General features: G+C 43.2%; 1 protein-coding gene across 1 annotated transcript in view; it reads right to left on the minus strand.

Annotated features, from left to right (window-relative positions):
• The window catches only part of MPPED2 (metallophosphoesterase domain containing 2), a 92,505-nt gene extending 85,253 nt beyond the window's left edge, over positions 1 to 7,252 (minus strand). Inside the window, exon 1 of the mRNA XM_054390552.1 lies at positions 7,125 to 7,252. Within this exon, the coding sequence (XP_054246527.1) occupies positions 7,125 to 7,252 (128 nt within the window). The remainder of the gene's footprint in view (positions 1 to 7,124) is intronic.
• Between the last annotated feature and the right edge of the window lie 12,982 nt (positions 7,253 to 20,234).

Raw genomic sequence — 20,234 nt, forward strand, 5'->3', positions numbered from 1 at the left:
GAAATTAATTTATTTTTAAAACTTTCAAGTCATTTCAAAGTTTACACCTGAGTTCTACATATATTTTTTTCATATACATAATTATGTCTTGATTTAATTTATTCACTCCTTTCCACCATGAGGAAAAATGAATGCCTGGCTGACTCAAAATTTACAAAATAAATCATAAAGATGAAAAGTCTCTCTTCTTCAATACCTGCTAATTATGATAACCTTATATGTATATTGTTAACAACCAGAGAAAAGAAGTCCTTGAAAGAGTCATAGCTTCGAAATGAGGATGTCACATCATCTGGCATCTCTAAGTGACTAGTCCTGTTCTGTTGGAAGCAGTAAGAGTGTTTAACAGTGTAGGACAAGGCTCCTATTTATTGAATATGCTGGACCACATAGAATTTTAATTCTGAATACCTACTTTCCCCAAAACTACTACTTCACTAATCACAGGACAGAAAGCGACCCTTTGGTCAGTGCTGGCCAAAAGCGAATGGTCCTTTAAGGAACAAAGAAGCCTAGAGTAATTAAAAAGTAATGACTTTTTTCTTTGTGCTCTCTATCTAACAGGAGCTGGAGGGAAGATAGACTGGACTGGCACCTTTTCCTTCCCATAAACTGATACAACAGCTAAACATTTAGGAGTAATGTGCTGACCCTGATGCTCCCAGTCACTACACTCAATTCCTTATACCAGCAAAATTGTAAACGTGGTAAATAGCAAGTTTCCTGGCTTACAAATACATCAGATAAAGTCCCTCCATCATACTCCTTTTCTCCTTCCCTCCCCCATTCTCTCTCCATCTGCTGCTCTCCTGGGAGGGAAGTGCTACACTTAATGGCTGTGTGCTTTTAAGTCTAATGTGCTGGATATAAGTTAATGCCCAGTACAGTAAGTGGGGACTCTGCAGTGAGGAAGCCTAAAGTACTTTTTTTTTTCTCCTCTTGTCAACATCCAGTGGAATCTCTGTAGCCCTAATGTCAAGCAGCATGCAAGGAAGAGAGGGTCTGGAAATAGGAGATCTGTGACAAACACAGATCTTCCAAGACACCACTCAGCACAATCATTTAAATGATTCTTTTTCACCGAAAGAGGAGAGAGTTGGCATTTTGCTGTCTCTCAACATCATGATTTGAATTTAGAAAACATACCCATTATACAATTAGGAGTACAAAAACAGGGGCAAGCATTTCTCTGTCAGCAGAGCACACCAGTGAACTCTGTTGACAGCATTCTGATCTACAAGACATGAAAAAGAAGTAACATGGACTTACTCATCAGCATTATCAAGAGGATTATGGGTTGATTTACCCTCTAGCCATCCTCTCTGTCCCCACCCTGAAAGTTTCACCAGCAGCATGCAGCACTAGTGCTCATCCACCAGCACTTTGTTTCAGTCAAGCTTCAGGCAGAAGATCCTGTAGAACACATCCAGCTGATGTTCAGGAGAAATTTCCAGGTTTATGGAGGTCAAGACCAAGCTTTATAGTCAACTCTTTGGGAGATAAATAAACTGACTCAAACTCCAGGTACCTAAAGATTATTGTTTGGAATACAGGCTTGCAACTTTCTGCTCTAAGCACATGCTACTGATCCGAGGATGTTATTGATAGGGCTTGAAACTAGGTTTGAAGAGGGAAGGGGTAAAACTACTAGAGATGAGCCCTAGAAGTGGCATGTCCACATCAGGGGTGAAATCAATAGCCCAGCTCAACTGCATCTATACCAACGCATGCAGCATGGGCAATAAACAGAAGGAACCAGAAGTTATTGTGCAGCAGGACAGCTCTTTATCTTCAACTCTTTACCTCAACCCAGAGGGGCTTTGTGTGTGTGTCACTTTTCTCCAGTCTGTGGGGAGGGAGAGGGGCTTGTGACAGAGGGCTGTGTTAACCCAGGGTGCTCTCTCACACTTCAAACATTACACACAAGCAGAATCTGCTGCTTCCTCAATACAGATATATTAAAAAAGAAGAAGAAGAAATTACAAGCTTCCAGTGACAACATCCTGATTGTAAAGTATATTGACCTTTTTTGCCTGTTTCACAACAAAGAGCTTCCTCGGTGAGCAGCCTCCTTCCAGCACATGGTACTGTGGCAGGGATCGCTGCTGCAGAAAGCATTCCTGGTCAGATCCCATCACACACCTCCCACAGAATAAGAGCACACTGTATATTGTAGAAAGACATGAGACTGTAAGTCAACTATGACTGACCACTAAATTAACTACACAGGCAATACTGTAACACAGGATCAGTTCATATAATGAAAACGTCCATTTACAGTCCTCAGCTACTAAAAAGGGACCTTACAATCAAAGTACTTGTTACATGAAGGCTTCTTTACATGATTAATACAGAATAAACATTAACATAGAAACATTTTTTTCTCTCCCTCTCAGGATTTACCACAGGGGTCAGACTGACTCTACATTTTAACAGCACAATTCTATCAATGAAGAATAAGATGAAGAAATGGTCCTCTGACCCCTTGCCCACTGGATGGTCTGTAAGCTCACTGCCCTCTCACCTGTGCTGACCACCCCTCCACACCCACTAATGGTAATGCTGCACCAAGAAAGAGATCACTGAAAGCAGCTCATTGGAAAAAAAAAACAAACAAACAAACCAGCAACCACCACTAAAGAGGTATTTTTAACCTAGATCATTTCAGTGGTATGACCTATACTGCAGCCTCACAAAAGGCTCTACCAGCACCACTAGGGAGGTGGCAAAGCGTGTGGCACATGGGTAGGGAACAAGCAGCTTTTGACTGGCAGGTTCAAGCACTTAAGTCTGTGTATCAAGAACCTTCCCCCTTCCAGCCTGGCTAGTAACCTCCAGACACAGCTTTTTACACTCTGACAACCAGTGGCAATTGCACAGGGCCGATACCTCACACTGAGGGACTGAATGATTGATTCTGAGATGTATGGAGACTGCTCTGGCAGCCTGTTCCCACCAGCACTGGAGGGAAAGGGTTTTATCACCAATTTAAACCAGACCTGGCTTCCATCTTAGGACAGGGCAATCTGGAAACACAATAACTAGCATGGCAATAGCGACAAAAAAATATTTTTAAACTGTCCTATGTTTGTAATAACAACATTAGCACTTTGACAGCATCAGCTTTGCAGCGATGTCAGAACATAACATTTTTTTCAAAGGTATGTTGGTATTACTCCTTTTTCCCCAATGACAAAAAGAGAGGTCAGAAACTTAATGAATTTAACATAAAATGACTACACTGCATAAACATAATACAAGGGGCCTAAATCTGAGTTTTAGTTACAAAACTGCAATCCTCAAGCCATGTATCACCCACCCTGCACGAACATTTTATTTTTGGCATACTCCACTCAAGCAGCTCAAACTGCTTTAAATATAAACAAGTCTTCATGATCCTTTTAAATTCATTTTACATGCAAAATTTAAATTTAGAACATATTTTGTGCTTTATTTTGCAAAATCAGTCACTTAAAATCGCTAAAACCGGTAGAAATCTTTTGTTTGTTAAACTCATAGACACACACACTCCAGTAAAAGAGTTTTCTTAATGACATTTAAAATTAGCATCTTTGCAACTCATCTTCCATTGCAGAAGAACCAGAAAAAGCAATCAGTTAATGGCCCTCTTTTTTGACTGGGGACTAGTTATTTAGGGACAGCTGTAAGGATTCGCACCTACAGCTGTCAACATCCTCCCAGCCTTCCTGCAGGAATCCCCAAACTGCTGCAGGGAGAGCTCAGCTGCTGCAGGGCTGCTGCTGTTGGCTTAAGAAAACCAGGTTTGTTTTGCTTAATGCACCGGGGCTTGTAAGCAGCTGCGTTTCAGTAGCCACCCATGGAACCAGCAAGGCAAAGGAGGCTAAAATCATACAAAGGTAACTTGACTGGCTCTGGGCCATGACCGTTGTAACAATCCCTCTGTCCAAAAGTGAGGCTCGAGTTTTAACTACACTCATTCAACGAACTCAGGTTTTCACAACCAGAGCTTAAATGGAACTTGAATGTTTCAGGAAATAAAGGAGGTTTATTCAATTTGTTTAGAAAAATAAGTAGTGAAAAGGAACTTCATTGGTCATGAGCTATGAATGCTTTTGTAAGAAGCATTACTAGTGGACAGAGCAACAACATCCACCAAAATTGTGATCTTTCATCCCATCAGTATCAACTGAAATAGCTCAAGACTGAATCTCTGCATTCTCTCAACCAATATCATTACATCTACGAACTCCACTGTTCTGTAAATGTCAAACGAGTGCATATTCTACTAGTGCCAACTTCAGCCCTCTCCTTCCAAATATCATAGAATCAAAGAATCATAGAGCAGCTTAGGTTGAAAGGGACCTTAAGTGATCCTCTATTCCAATCTCCCCACCATGGGCAGGGACACCACTATCGACTATCACACACAAATATCACACACCTTATATGAAACTAAAGTTGAAAATATTGCAAATCAAATGCATGATTTCCCAGAAATCTCAATTGGAGTTTATAAACCCCATTAAATACAGGATAGTTTCTCAAGTAATTAAAAAAAAAAAAAATAGATCCTATTTCTCAAGGTTATTAGTCCAATAAGATCTCTGAGTTTTAACAATTTAAAGCTTCATCACAGTTTGAAGTTTTTCTTCTCTGATTATAGAGATATACTTTTATACTGCTATTATTACACATACACACAGTCATACATTTAAATGCTTTATTCAGCTACATATATATAGTTCTACTAATATAAAACATTGTTAATACTCTTTGTTTTAAAATAAGAATATTCACATTGAGAATTACTCCAGTACAGAAAATGCAGTAAAATTTTATAGTTACAGATTGTTCAATGCATCTCCAAGTATGCATAAGCTCATTTAGAAGACTTTTGCTCTGGCACAGAAACCTCTATCTTTCTTACTCCCTTACTACTGAACTTAAACCACACCAGAGTTTTACTGTGTACTCCAAGTATCCTAAAAACAAGCCACCAACCTATTCTGGTGAGACTAGAGGAAAGCTAACAAATTCATTTAAAATGCTCCACCTGCAGCTAGTTCATTAAACTCCCTCATCATTTTCAGATGGGCCTGTCAAAATAGGAATTTTCCACAACATATACACAAAGTTTATTTCATTCCCTCCTTTTTTGTCCCATGAAAGTAAGTGGTATCGTACCCAAACTGGTTAAAACCTAAGTAAATCATTTTCCATTTGGATTTTTCCCGTTTTCTTCTTAGCTCCTTTCCACTGGACTGAGGGAAAAATTTAATGACATGGGAAAGTTCCACAAAACCACGCCTTAGTAATTCCTAGTAAAGTGGTCTAAAGACCCACTTAGGTAGCTGTTGTAAAAACTGCAGTTAAAAAAATGAAGAAATAAGACTCACAGAAAAAGAGAGAACATCTTAAGCAAATGACCAACATACTTCATGAATTCAATTATCTTCTAAGCTTAGTAATTTTTACTTTTTTTCCTATTGTTTGCTTATGATAAATTTTCTCTATCTTCTCTACTTTGAGGCTGTGGTTTCAGAGAACAAAGCCTTCTGTGCAGCCTAAAGCATACCTGCCTTGGGCTGCCAGCCCCTCCCACGTGTGTCCATGCACTCCCCAGGCTGCATCCTACTGTTCACCAGCACTGCTGGCACCACTGACCTCCTACAGAGCATCTCAAGGGTCTAAATAGGCTTACAAGTTTAGTTTTGTTGTTTTGGTTTGGTTTTTTAAAAACAAAAAAACAAAACAAACCAAAACCAAACCAACTTACAGCACTTGGCAGGGCTACTCTAGAAGAGCAAGAATCACTTGCCTCTTCCAAATCACAATTCGTGATAAAAAAAAATGGGCCAGTATTAAGATTTTCAGAAGAATAATAATTAGGAAGCAAAGGGAAGCATATTATAATTGTTATTATTGTGCAGCTGCCCTTTAAACCAGGGAACTAAGGAGATGCACTTAATTTAACTAAAAGAAAATGTGACTTGTATAAAGCATTCAAATACAAACATTTTATAACATCTTCAGAAAATAAGTGAAACCTGTGGGTGGGAGCATGGTTTCAAGACAATAAAATATTTGGCATGATATCTCCTTATCCAAAATAATCATGCAGTAAAAATTGTCCTTAGAACACCTTGAAGAGCCACACATATGACAGACACTCTACAGCATCCTTCCTTTACAATCTTCCTAACCACAAGAAATCCTATTAGAAGGTGCTGAACTCCTACATTGTGACTCTTCCGGCAGGCTTCTACATAACAAAAATGCAATGAAGTACTATACAACTTTGCCTCCCTTATTATGCAAAATCCTTATCAAATTCAATAGTGTGACATCGCTCAAAATCCTGACTAACAATGGCATGCAGGAGGTCAAGAGCTGTCGTCTTTGTTTTAGTTTCCACATGCTTCTCAGTCTATTAATGTTAGAAGAAAAAGAACCACAGAAATAACCGATAAAGATCAAACCTAACTAAACAATAGGAAGGAAATTCAGAGTTAAAATTGGTACTTAGCTCTTAATGTAAACCATTGTGCCTAGTTGCTGTGCAGCAGAACAACATTCAGGAATAACAAGGTGAAGGAAGATATCATCAGCTGCCCATGCTTTTGCTGGCTCAGTTCGGGCCAGGGATGTGGTTTTAGTGGTATTTGTATTTTTGGGAAGAAACTCCTGGGCAGCCCCCTACTCCTTTGTGCAGCAAGTGGAAAGCAGCATGCGGCACACGTTCCACTCGCAACCAGAAGGACAAAGGATTCAGTGATCAGGGGGGACAATTAGTGCCAATTAGGCCTATTTCACAGCTCAGTGTAAAGGCTGAGGGAAGGGAGCTTAAATTTTAAAGCAATGGCTCCCTCAGGCAAGTTAGAGTGAGGTCAGTAAAATGACAAGTTTCAGAAAACTCGCCCTATTAGCTGAGTCTCACTGCACTCAAGCAAGAAGAGTCATCTCCAGCAGGTAGGTGATGGAGCACCGTTTCTCAAACACACCATGTAAGAAATTCGATAACCATTTTGCCTGTTAGCTAATGACCAATTCCTCCAGTTTCCAACCCGTTCCTCCAGCAGCAGTTCTCCCTTTCAGCACAGGAGCAGACACACACACACAGAGGCACTGGCAGCAATACTCACATATGCACGTGTGGAGGCTGGAACCTGCTCTGGTTGATGTTGTAGTGAGTAAAAGCCTGCGTTGGGTTAGAGCTGTATTCATCCACCGTTATGGTAACTTTGCCTTGTGAAGGAATTCCATGAGCCATCCTTCCTCCTTATGGACATGAGCAGCTCACAACTTCCCAAGGCCAGGAGCGGGGTAGGGCATTGTGTTCCAGGCAGCTCCCAACACCTAGCAGCTCCTCATCAACTTCACAGACCTCTGCCAGGAAAGAAAGACAGCACATGCTACTATAAACTCAAAGGAGATGTAAACATATGCAGACATACTACTTTATCCTCTCCTGATTTCCCTTCAAAGATCTTTTTCTGGTTTTGATGTACCCACCCCTCAACTCTCTAAGCATTACTATTTGGCTTTTTTTTCTTAATTACCTCATCATCTAGCTACATCATCATTAAACACATCCAAAGGACGAATGTTTAAAGCAAAGCTTTATCATCAGAAAAAAAAAAAAGCAGAAACAAGAAAAAAATAAGGAAAAAAAAAATCAGTGTTGAAAGCTCCAGTTAAATATTTCACATTCACTATTCTTCGTTTTAAATAACATCTTGTGCTAATTGCAACCACGAAAATTAACAAGTGGACCCAGTTTCCTGAAGGACAAATGGCTTTCCACAAATACACACAATTGTTTTCAAGTCCCTGTTTTAGCTTTACAAAACAAGTTATATCTCAGACTTACAAGAGGCTGATGCAAGGCAGAAAATTTTACAATTGCATAGCAAAAGGTATGCCCAGCTACCTCTGAATTAAGTATTCCTCTGCCCAGAGAGAAGCCAGTATCTAGACAGCGGTAACAAAGCACCTATGTTATAGTGCACTATCAGTGGAAGTGGTTTGGATTCAACACCAGCCAATAATGATTTATTCGACAAGTTTAAGTGTGATTTTATGCACAAGTATTTCTGCATAAAATAAAAGAAGTATGCTCTTCCCTATCTATACTTCCATACCTTTCACTTCTTCAAAGTGCACTTAAATGTATCTTGCATTAAGACTCCAAGCATTCTACAATCAGCTAAACCAAATAGCCAGAAACTTCCCAAATCTGATCTCCGTTAAGTTCGCTGCACAGAATCTGAGCTTCAATTTCTTCAATCGATAAACTGAGGATACCTCAGCTGCCTTCCTTTCACAGGGACTTTCTGAAAATTGATCAGCTGATATTCGAAGAAGACTTTCAAAATGAGCAACTCTTTAAAAGCCCTTTTTATGAGGTAGCTCCTCAGCTGGGACACACTATCCTAGCTGCAAGGACTTACATGAAATCATTACACTTTGCATCAGTTGATTCCCCCACCAACCCCCCTTTAGTTGCCACATGCAAGAGTGGATTTATCCTATCTGGTGGGTAATTTACAAAAGTAAATCAGTGCTTAGTGGGAGGACAAAGAGCTAGGAAAGAGAAGAGAGTGATGTCAGAGCCCTGAACATCAAACTAAGCAATATTTTCCCATTGTGATAGTCCTGGACTTCTCTTAGCTTGCAGATAGAGATGTGTTTGCCATGTGTAACATTAAACATTTTGAATCTTTGATTTGTATTCAAAATATATTTTTAATACAAAGACTAATTTCCACTTTGGCATGAAGCATAACAAAAATGCCCTGAAAATGGCAGATGGCCTGCTATAGGCCATTTATTTTACTATTTTACAACCTCAGGCCTATGTAGGCTTCCATATGTTAGTTGGGTTAAGACATTCTGCAACCTTCGTTCCAGTAATTGGGTTCTATCCTTCATCTCCCTTTACCATTGGAGATTAAAACAAACAAACAAACAAACAAACAAACAAACAAACAAAAACCCCACACCAAACCCTAAGTCATAAAGTTCCCATTTAAAACCTCAGTCATTAGTGTAAGAGTAAATCTCCGTAACTAAGCTTATGGTCTGGTTTTTGCACTAACTCCCTCTCATAAGTGTAAGAGCAATACTTGGAGGAGTAAAAATCAGTAAAGTGAGCTTTAGCAAACCAAATCTTTGCTATGTAAGATGCATGCAACAACTGCCCATAATGTAGCGGTTACCATACCAAGTCTGCAGCTGTTTCCTTCATTTCCCTTACAATTATATTTTAGTGTTATTTTGCATAACAGTAAAACACAACACCTGCTTCAAATTGCAGTCCTGTTCCAAGTACTGTAATTCTTTTGAGATAGAAACTACAAAGAGTGTGCAACACAGAGCAGCATAATTACCCTGCACCGAAAAGTAAATACAAGTGAAAACATCTTCCTGTTAAGAGGAATGACTGTCATTAACAAGAATGCTAGCCATCAAAGCTCCTAGGAAAAAGAATTAAACTCTGAATTTTTCTTTTACACAGCAAGAACTTCAGCATCTGCATAAATTAAAAAGTAGTGTGAAAATTACATGTCTAAAGTTGTGTTTTTTTTTTTTTTTCCAATTGAAAGCTACAATATAAAACAACACTTCCAGCCAACAACAAAAATATGCTTGGGCTTTCAGAAAAGCTAAATCACACTATTTTCAGTAATCTAGCATAAGAAAGGTCTAAACATTAAATTTTATATAACAGTTCACTCATGGAAAAAAAATCCAATTTGTTCATGAGAGTGAATTATACATAAAGATAATAAGCATTTTTAACAAGGTTTATAACAACCCACATTACAGAAAGAAATTACAACTGGCATAAAACAAACGATAAGAGGATACTTGAATAGCTGTATTAAATACTTTAAAGTTGACTTTCAGTAAGATTGTAAGTACATAAGCTGCAATTGCTTCCCATTGTTCCATCTTTAATCTTAAGACCAAACACCTACACTTTTAAGACAAAGCTAAAGGAAGCATCTTTTAAAATTAAACGTAGTAACACATGGCACACTAAGAGGAGAGAAAAAGAAAAAAAAAAGTAAAATTTGAAGCTGGCTCCTGTCTCAATTCTCCAGTTTCCATTTAGTCCTCCACAAAGTACTACAGCTCACCCACCAGAAGGATCTAATTATTACCTTCTTTACTGTGAACTTCTCTGAAAAAAAATATCAAAAAGGAACCGAACAATTCAAAACTTTAAAATTATATGTATTTGAGACCAAATATTAAAAAAAAAAAAGAGAAAAAAAGGATACTCTGAATCACTACTGCTCTTTCTCCAACTGCAATCACTCTTTGAAGATTACACAGAAGAGAGGAGTACAAAAGAATGAAACTTGCAATATTTTTCACATCTGTCCTGTCAAGTAAAACAGTGTGCAATGTCTTCCATGCCTTTCTTTAACAAAGAATACCTATATTAAAAATCTAAATGAAGGTTATTTGGGGGTTTTCTTCGAGTTTTCCTAAATACAACTGTTATCCTGGGAGCAACAAACCTTCTCTAGCGTGGATCTGTACCAGCAGAGAGGCAGGAGATGTGCCATTGTATACATCTGCTCAGTTTTTACAGGTTTAAAACGGCACTTTCTCACGAAAGGGCTGACACAAACTTACACGCCGCTGATTTTACAGCGGACAAGAAACTATCGCAAAACGCGCACGGGTAAGTAATTTTAAAATGTAACATTTCACGGAAAGCTACACACACACAAGCTGTCCAGGCACACAGAGGCATGCGAAAAACGCGTTTCCCCCAAATGAAATATTTACGCCTTCCTCATCTGAATTTCAAAAATCTACCTTCTGGTTGCTCTCGGCTTGTGAATTTTGAAAGGCAGGAGGCGGAAAGGGTTAATCCCGTGTCAACACCTTCTGTTGATACATCCACCATCCCGACACTGTTACAGCAACAACACCCCCTCGGAGCGCGGGCACCTGCCTCCGCAACCCCCCACCCCGCAGCCGCGGCTGCCTACAAGGCATCACCCCTCGCCTCGGGAGGAATTTACCGGCTGCCCCAACAGCCCCCGTGATGCTGCGCGGCAGTTTGCGGGCAACTCCGGGCTCCTGCCTACCCACCAAGTCCAAGGCGGAGGCACTTTGCGGAGGGCGGGGAGGCCAGACCCCGACTGCCCCCAGGTACCTGAGCTCCCAGCCGCTCCCCACCTCCGCCCGCCGCCGGCTCCCGGGCCGCCCCGGCCGCGGCCCCGCGGGGCGCCGAGCTCGCCCACACCCCCTCTTCCCCCCCACCCCACCCCTGGTGATTGATGGCTCTGGGAGACCAATGGCTCCGGCGCGGCCCCATCCCGGCGTGTGCCGCAGCCCCCGCCCCGCGCCCCCTGCCCTACGCACCCCCCCCCCCCCCCCGGCCCTGGCTCTCCACGGCGAGGGCACTGCTGCTGTAATGTGTATTCAATCCGTGCCATGGTGCGCAAAGTTCACATCGCCCCCTCTCAATTGCCACAGAACTGAAATGGTTTGCGGGGGGGGGAGGATGCTCGGGGGAGGGATGCAATAAACTCCACCGCGAGCTGCGGGCGAGCGCGGCGGGGGCCGGGGAGATGCCCGCTTCTTTTTATTCCGGCAGTGCCAACCGCGCCGTCCCCCGCACCTCGCCCCCACCCCCGGAAGGTTTCCGAAGTGCTTGAGGCCTCCGGGATCAGGGTTTCAAAGCGGGATCTCCAGCCAGCGAAAAGGAGAAAGGAAACTCCGCCGAGGAACGGCAAAGCACAACCCCGTTACTCTCCTTACTTTTGCGGCGCACCCCCCCCCCCCCCATCCCCCTCACCCACAACCCCCGAGTCCCTCCGCGCCGGCAACCCCGTTCTCGTCCCCCGCCGGCTGCTCGGCGCTGCCGCCCGCCCGCTGGCCCCAGCTAGCACAATGCTCCCCGGCCTACCCTCCCGGCCCCGCCGCGCCGCCCCCCGCCCCGACCCCGCGCCAGGAGCCGACACGCAGCTTCTCGCCCCCAGCCCACTTCCAGCGCCGCAACCTCTCCCCCCAGCCCCGGCCTCCACCCCGGCCAAGGAGAGAAACAGCGGCGGCGGAGGGCAGCGGGGGCACGGCCTGGGGGAGGAGGGCAGGGCAGGCTGGCTCAGCGCCGCCGAAAATGCCGCCTCGGCTGCGGGAAAGCACCGCCGCCGCCGCACCGACCCGACCCGACCCAGAGGGCTTGGGGCGGTCACACTGTGGGAGGCAGGGAGAGCAGGCAACCAGTTTTATCCTTATTATTGTTTGCAGAAGGCTGGCCCCGCCGCCGCCGCCGGAGCTCCTTCCCCCCCCCCCCCCGCTCTCGTCCATGACACGGCACCTCTAACCCGCCGCTTTGTGCGCCGCTGCCCCCCGCCGGGCCCCGCCGCCCCGGCACGCAGACACCGACCCGGGGCCGCTCACCTTCCCTCCGCCGGCTGCCGCTGCGGGCGGGTCGGGGATGCCTTCAGCGGGGCCGCTCCATGGGGCTGCGGGGGCGCGGCCGGGGCAGAGCCTGCGCTCGACCCCGCGGCGGTGCCCGGCAGCGGCCTGGGTCCGGGTCCGGGTCCCGGTCTGGGTCCGGGGCGGCGGCGAGGGCGGGCGCGGTGCAGTGAGCGGGACTGCCACTGGGGTCAGGGAGCAGGCACCAGGAAACACGGCGGCCACAGAGCGCTGCTCGCACACACACACACACGCACAGCTCCTCCCGCTGCCTCGCACTTCACCCCCCCGGGCAGGGAGGGAGGGAGGACTGGCTGCTGCATTTCCCAAGTGCGGCACAGCCTCCCCCCGCCGAGCCGGCAGCAGAGGCCGGCAAGAGCAGCAGTTCAGCCGCCCAACCGGGGTCAAGGCAGGGTGCCGGCTACCACAGCCCCAGGGAGCGGGCAGGCTGTGTGTCAGGGGACCGCCGGGGACCCCCCACACCCCTTGGCCGCGGGGCAGCGCCCGGGAGGCCGCAGCAGGCGCCTGTCTCGCACCCCGCATACAGCCGGCGCTGCTCGGCTTCTCCTCTGCCTAAATAAAGAATGAAATAAATAAATATCAACAACAACAATTAAAAAAAAATCCTCGAAACAGGTTTTCTCATCCTCCACACCTTTCCACGTTAGGTATTAATGTAGTGTTCTGCACCTTCTCTGGGTAAGCTAACCTCAGCAACCTGAAAAAAAACAAAGAAACGCTACCCTAGGGTTAAGTCTTTGACGCTGAACGTTTTCTTTGGGTAATTGGGGCTTTTTTATGGAGAAGTAGAACCAGGGAGGTTGCTGTTGTCTTTTTTTTTTTTTTTTTTTGTGGGGTTTTTGTTTCCTTCCCCCCTCCTCCCCCAACCCGCAATTCGTGGCAATTGTGTCAACAGCCACAACAGTTACAAAGTAAAGGTTAGAGGTGTTTGTTCATTTACTTCCAAGACAGCAAATGGACCGGGAGACTTCCACTGCCATACACTTAAAATGGGTAGGAAAATTTAAAAAAAAAAAAAAAAGGAAACAAACAAAAAAGGAAATAATTTGGAATAATTGAGCTGACAGAAAATAAAAGCTCCTCCTAACAGGCCTGTAAGAGTAAGTAACACTCTACAAATTAAGTAATTTTGACTCTGGCCAACCTTTGGATCTACAGGGCAAATAGGCAGGTTTTTCTTTGTTGTTGAAAACAATGAGAAGGGTTCCCAGTATTGCCAGAGAGAAATCCACTAGGATGGATTGTCCTGTTCGGAAGCAAGGCAAAATAAGAAAAATCAATCTGAAAGAAAAAATCAAATTATGTAAGTTTTCCCCAAATTTATTATTAGGTTTTTTAGTCTGATTTTTTTTTAACTGTTGTCATTTTCCCTTTTAATAGAAGCAAGCACTGTGGGTCACCAAGCGAAAATTCCTGTGTCAGACAAAACAGCCCACAGACAAGTTGTCCTCACCAAATCAAAGCAATATTTCCAATATTGCCTGGGATGGAGTATAAGGCCATAATTTCACAAATAATTTAAGATTTTACTCTGACACAGATGCAAAATAAGCAGTCCAGCATTCAGCCCTCTTACCCCACTTCTGCCCTTGCTCTAGCTCTCCTGTGAGAGCTGAAAACCTCTCCCGCTAAACCAATCCAGTTAGCATCAGGGAGAAGCAGCCTGGTTTGGTGGGGGTCAGGCTCCTTATCCATTCCACTTCACAACTGCACAAATGCTTCTGCTGGAACAAGGCAGGGAGTGAGATGAGCAACCAGGGACACAAAGAGCATAGGATAGCTTCATTGGTATTGCCAGCTTAAATATGAAAACATGGGGAAAGGTGTGGATTTGGTCCCAGACCAGCTGCATCCCTTGTATACAGCTTCAGCAGAAGGACTTCGCCTGTATTTGTGTCCTTATACATTAGGATCCGCCAGCACTACAAAAATTAGCTTCTAGCATAGAGGGGGAAACAGGGTAGACACCTGGATAGATGACTGGACCGGAAATTAGAAAGCTTAGAGACACATCAGACATTATCCCAGGGTCTCAGTGTCCTAGTACCGAAATAAGCATTTACCTAATTCACTAGTCCTTATATAAAGCAAGGCATGTAGCTTGAAAGTTAGTGGTACTTGGGTTTTGTTCATATGAATCCAGACTGGGACCTGATTCTAAGGTCCAATCCTTTCACAATACTAAATCACAGAATCACAGAATTGTCAGGGTTGGAAGGGACCTCAGAGATCATCCACAGTTCCAACGCTCCTGCCACAGGCAGGGACACCTCACACTAGACCTGGTTGCTCAGAGCCCCATCCAGCCTGGCCTTAAAAACTTGCAGGGATGGGGCAACAACACCAAGCTGTAATACAGTCATCAGGAGCACTACTTTTAATATATGACTTGGCAAACTAAAACATTTTCTGTCAAAGGCACCTAACAAAACTATTCCTTTTTGCAAACTTCCTGTTTTCTGTTTCCTTGAGAACATTATTCTTTCCAGAGATGCACCCACTTTAAAAACATGCTGGCCTTGGAGCTGCTAAAAGAAGGAAAAATATTTTCTTAAATTGACTAAAGGGTTTTCTGGGGAAAAGAGTTGTGTTTGGTTGCCTTTCTTCTCTAATGCACAAAAGCATCATCAAAACGCAGGTCTGTAAGTACAGGGATAAAAAAAAAAGCTCTTTATTTTGGCTGGAACATGGATTTGTTAATACACACTTGACAAGGGGATGTAACAAGCTGTTGATTGTGGGTATCACGGAACCAATTCCTCTAGTTGGGCAAAATTTGAAACAATGAACAAGCAGCTTTTCCTTACTCGAATACTTCCTGTGCATAATGTTACAAGTGTTTTGCTAAACATAAACCCATAGTTATGGTCAGATTTTGTGCTGGATTTTGGTTGTTTTCACTTTTAGAAATCTAAAGCAAATAGCATTAAATGTCCAGATGCAGAAAATGCATGTTAAAAATTATAAACCACTACAGTATCACTAAAAGAATACAGATTCTTCAAAATCTCTTACATCACCTCTAACACACTTCATAGGTACCACTGTTTTCAGTTCCTGCTAACTGGAGAGCTAACAACTTCTGAGACAGAGTCTGAGAGTCCCAAGTGAACCCTCTCTCACTTTGCTCTTTACTTTAGAAAAAATCTTCCCTAAGTATCTGTGAAGCAATACAAGAAAGTATCATTTAAAATTCACCTCTGAGAACAAACTCATTCCTTAATTAATAAGATCAAAAGATTTTTTTACACAGAAAATAATTTAAAACAAAAAAACAAAACAAACCCCAAAACAAAACCTAAAACCCTCACATCAGGACATTGGGCTGTGGTTACAGTACTGTCATAGAATCACAGAATTGTCAGGGTTGGAGGGACCTCAAGGATCATCTAGTTCCAATCCCACTGCCATGGGCAGGGACACCTCACACTAGATCAGGTTGCTCACAGCCACATCCAGCCTGGCCTTAAAAACCTCCAGGGATGAGACTTCTACCACCTCCCTGGGCAACCTGTTCCAGTGTCTCACCACCCTCATGGTGAAAAACCTCTTCCTAACATCCAATCTGACTCTACCCATTTCTATTTTTTTTCCATTCCCCCTAGTCTTATCACTACCTGACACCCTAAAAAGTCCCTCCCCAGCTTTCTTGTAGGCCCCTTTAAGATACTGGAAGGCCACAATAAGGTCTCCTCAAAGCCTTCTCTTCTCCAGACTGAACAGCCCCAACTCTCTGAGTCTGTCCTCATAGGAGAGGTGCTCCAGCCCTCTGATCATCCCTGTGGCCCTTCTCTGGACATGTTCCAGCACGCCCAGATCTTTCTTGTAATAGAGGCTCCAGAACCGGATGCAGTACTCCAGGTGGGGTCTCACCAGAGTGGAGTAGAGGGGGAGAATCACCTCCCTTGACCTATCCTGATACAGATCCCACCTGGTTCGAACTTATCTCATAGAATCAGTCAGGGTTGGAAGGGACCACAAGGATCATCTAGTTCCAACCCCCCCTTGCCATGGGCAGGGACACCTCACACTAGATCAGGCTGGCCAGAGCCTCATCCAGCCTGGCCTTACACACCTCCACGGATGGGGCCCCAACCACCTCCCTGGACAACCCATTCCAGGGTCTCACCACTCTCATGGTGAAGAACTTCTTCCTCACGTCCAGTCTGAATCTCCCCACTTCCAGCTTTATTCCATTCCCTGTAGTCCTGTCACTACCTGATATCCTAAAAAGTCCCTCCCCAGCACATCATGTGGTGCATTACTGTGCTCCACATCTGGTGCATGTTGCTTGCTGAGAGTACTCTCACAGTAAGCTCAAAGATATTCCACCATCTGACCAAAGGAGGGAAAACCTGATTACAAGGCCACATCTCACTGTACAAAATGATCAATGATGCTTCTTCAATGGTGTTTCCATAACTGTCCCAACTCCCCTGCCACTTACTTCCACTCACATATTTCAAGGATACAAACAACATATGAAGAACAAATTCAGGCTTTACAAAAGCTTCCTTCCAAGAAGGCAAAAAGGCAGATCAATTTCCCATTGTAGTCCACAGCATACGCTGGCACAATACAGAGGGCCACAGTCTGCAGTTCTTGACCAAGACCTGCCCAGGTGTGCTACAGTTTCAGAAAACATTAGGCCAGCCTTTCTCATAATCTTTTAGCTTGGACACAGTATCAAAGCAGTTTTGTTTAACACATGTACTTCCTGTATTTTTATCCATTTTAAGAGCAGAGCATCAAGGGGTCTCATTTCTATTGCAGACAGAATTCAGTTTCAGCCTGCAGAGATTGGGACATGCTGATACAGAACTAGACAATGCATATTTTCATTTGGTAACACTTTAAGAAAGCAGAGTTTGATCCGGTGGACAACCACTGGTAGCAATCTGCACTCAGACTCACCATATTTCAATACAGACCACTGCGATTCTGCCAAAAACTGTTTCTTAACAGCTTGTTTCTCTCGTTAAGGTATAAATTCTTCAGTAACTGTGCAACAGAAGACTGTGAAACAGGAGAAAACTGCAGTAGTTTTGCCCTACTGAGCAAATACTACATTCCAAATTTGCTGATTAAGAAGTTCTCCATTGCTCTCTTCCTCCATTTGTAGCCCAGAAATCACAGAGTATTTGGGGTGCATGCTGGCCAATGACATCAAAACAACAGAAAAACACAGAATGAGATAAAAAGAGGAAGCAAACAAACAATAAAACCCCAGGATTCCAATTTTGAAGATACAAACTGCTTTCTTAGCTTGCAGAGCTTCTTACCCTTAAGAAAACCACAGACTGGAATTAGATAATTAAATCCTGAAAAATGAATTATCAAACAACAACAAAAAAAACCTCTTTGCTTTTGATTTTTGTAATATGTACCATTAAGTATTTTTGTCTGGCTTTTTCTCTCACCATCATGGGCCCATACACTAACCTGTTCAACACTCCAGGAAACACCATGTCATCAGGAAGAATCCATGGCCTCTCATAGCTTTTAGAGAAAAATGACATCTCAAAAGGAAGTGAAACTTGAGCCTTCTGCCAGAATCTGCAGGCAGAGAGGAGCATTCATTGTAATACTGACAGGGCACCAGGTAAGACGACTGAAGGAAATATCACTAGCTGTCCTTTGGGCATTCTTTTTGTATTTGATGGACCAGAACATAGTTACAGGATAATGGTTGCCTGCTGCCTTGCCCCTATTAAATTAAATTAAATATTTGATTGGAACTTTCCTACTTGTCCTCTGTAGAAATAAAAAAGTGATGCACAAAAGCTGCAGGTGAATCATTTACCCTTCTAAAAACTCTCAGTCAAGGTACCTAGACAAGAAACCGTTCCTATTAAATTTAGTTTGTTTGTTTTGAATATTCTACCAAACATTCTGTTGTTTAAGAATTGAGGAGGATGAGCTGTATTGTTTGGTGCAGTTACTGCAAAGACTTTACTGCAGGAATTCCCAGATGCTGAAGGCTCAGGGCACATTACAAGGAAACGTTTTTGGTGGTCACCTTCTGGTCAATGAGCTGTGGCAGGGAATGTGCAACTGTGGGAGCCATGTGAGGTGTTTGAACATTATTTATTGCATATCAATTTACCTGTTTAGAAGCAGGTGGATGCCTTTGTCCTCAAGTGATCATTTTAACAGTTAAGTGGTCAACGACACACTGAACCAAAACCTTCAGTTCAACTCAGATGCAGTTCAAGCACTCAGAGCTCATTGTACCAAATAATTACAAAATCTGAAGGTCTGTCAGGAAACAGACACTTAGTACGACAGTAAAGAGTATTACAAACCTCTTTTCTCCTTGACCTTTAACTTATTCAACAACTCCCTTCCCTCTTCATCAGATAGATTATCTCATCCTGTGGCAGACTGTCCACACCACATTTGTGTTTCTGGATGTAAGATGAACTGTGTCCCCATGAGTTTTGAGAAGTCACAGTGATATCAGACAGCTTCCTGTCTACACTCTCCCTCTAGCCATGTCCTTCTGACTTTAGAGGGAAGATTCAGTGAAGTGGGTTTACATCACATTGAGTGCATTCTGCAAATGACAGACTCCATGAACTGAAATTCCAGCAGACAAGAGAAAAATTCTTTTCTCTATTCCTGATAGGGGGTCCTTGTTGCGCTGGAAGTTACATATGATATTCTCAGCATCAGTCAAAATTCCACATGGAAAGCAAATTGCAAAACTGAAAGAGATCTCAGCTCACAGTGCAAGGAAAGCAATTTACATGGTGCTGCAAAAGAATATTATTCTTAATGCTATGGTATATTGAAGGGTTTTTTGAGGACTACAGATTTAATGGCAAATTAATCTGATGATGGTGACTGTTGCCAACAGTTACTCAGAATTAACCTCTTTACATCTAAACAAATAGAGCTTCAATTCATGCCTTGCATAATTAACTTTACGCTTTTGACAGCCATTAAGAACCACAGTCTCCAGCACATCTACATCTAGTTCCAGTTTATGGACTTCAAATTACCTTTGGGTCAGGAGTGTGGTCCCCTCCTAGAAAATTGTAGGGAATTGTAGGATGAACCTAATGGAAAGCTTTTAAAGGGGTCAAGTGTTTCAACATGGAAATCTTTCCAATTTGAGCTTGAAGTTAAGAATAAGACTCTGTAAAGGAAAGACTTTCACAGTCACTTTCAGAAGTCTTGTCACTTTGAATGGCCCCAGTAACACTGCTAAGCTGAAGGTACATATAAACCTAGAGCCTGAAGCCAAAGTCTTTGTTATGTGTTAACTATTGTAATTATCAACTTCTGTTGTACAGGAAATAGAGTTTGGGATGCTTATGAATCCTCCCATTCTGGGTGAAAGAATGAAGCTTGCATTTACATGCAGTGCCCTCTAATGTAAGGCTGCCTTCTGGAAAGTAATGGGTAGGGGTTTATGGTATCATTTCTGGCTAATGTTGATTTTTATTCCTTGATTTGATGTTTTAACAGCAATATTCCATAGAAGTTGTTGTCAAGATTTTTAATACATCCAGGCTGAAAACACTTGCCAAGAACTGAGGCATTCTACACTCTTTGTCTCAGATACCTGAGAGAAAAAAAAATCCTGCATTCCAGCTATTGTCTAGCATTTCAGTTCAGTCTTGGCAAACTGGTCCCTGCATGTCTTTGAGGCATATGAAAACCGAGGATGAAAGTGTCTATGATAACCGGAAGTATAATTTGATGAAAACTGAAGCAGTTAACTGTGAGAAACTCTGCTTGAAAAATAATGAAACGGAAATACCACCAGGACACGAGAAATG

The sequence above is a fragment of the Indicator indicator genome, chromosome 21 (genome assembly GCF_027791375.1).
Source record: "Indicator indicator isolate 239-I01 chromosome 21, UM_Iind_1.1, whole genome shotgun sequence".
In the NCBI taxonomy this organism is placed as follows: Eukaryota; Metazoa; Chordata; class Aves; order Piciformes; family Indicatoridae; genus Indicator; species Indicator indicator.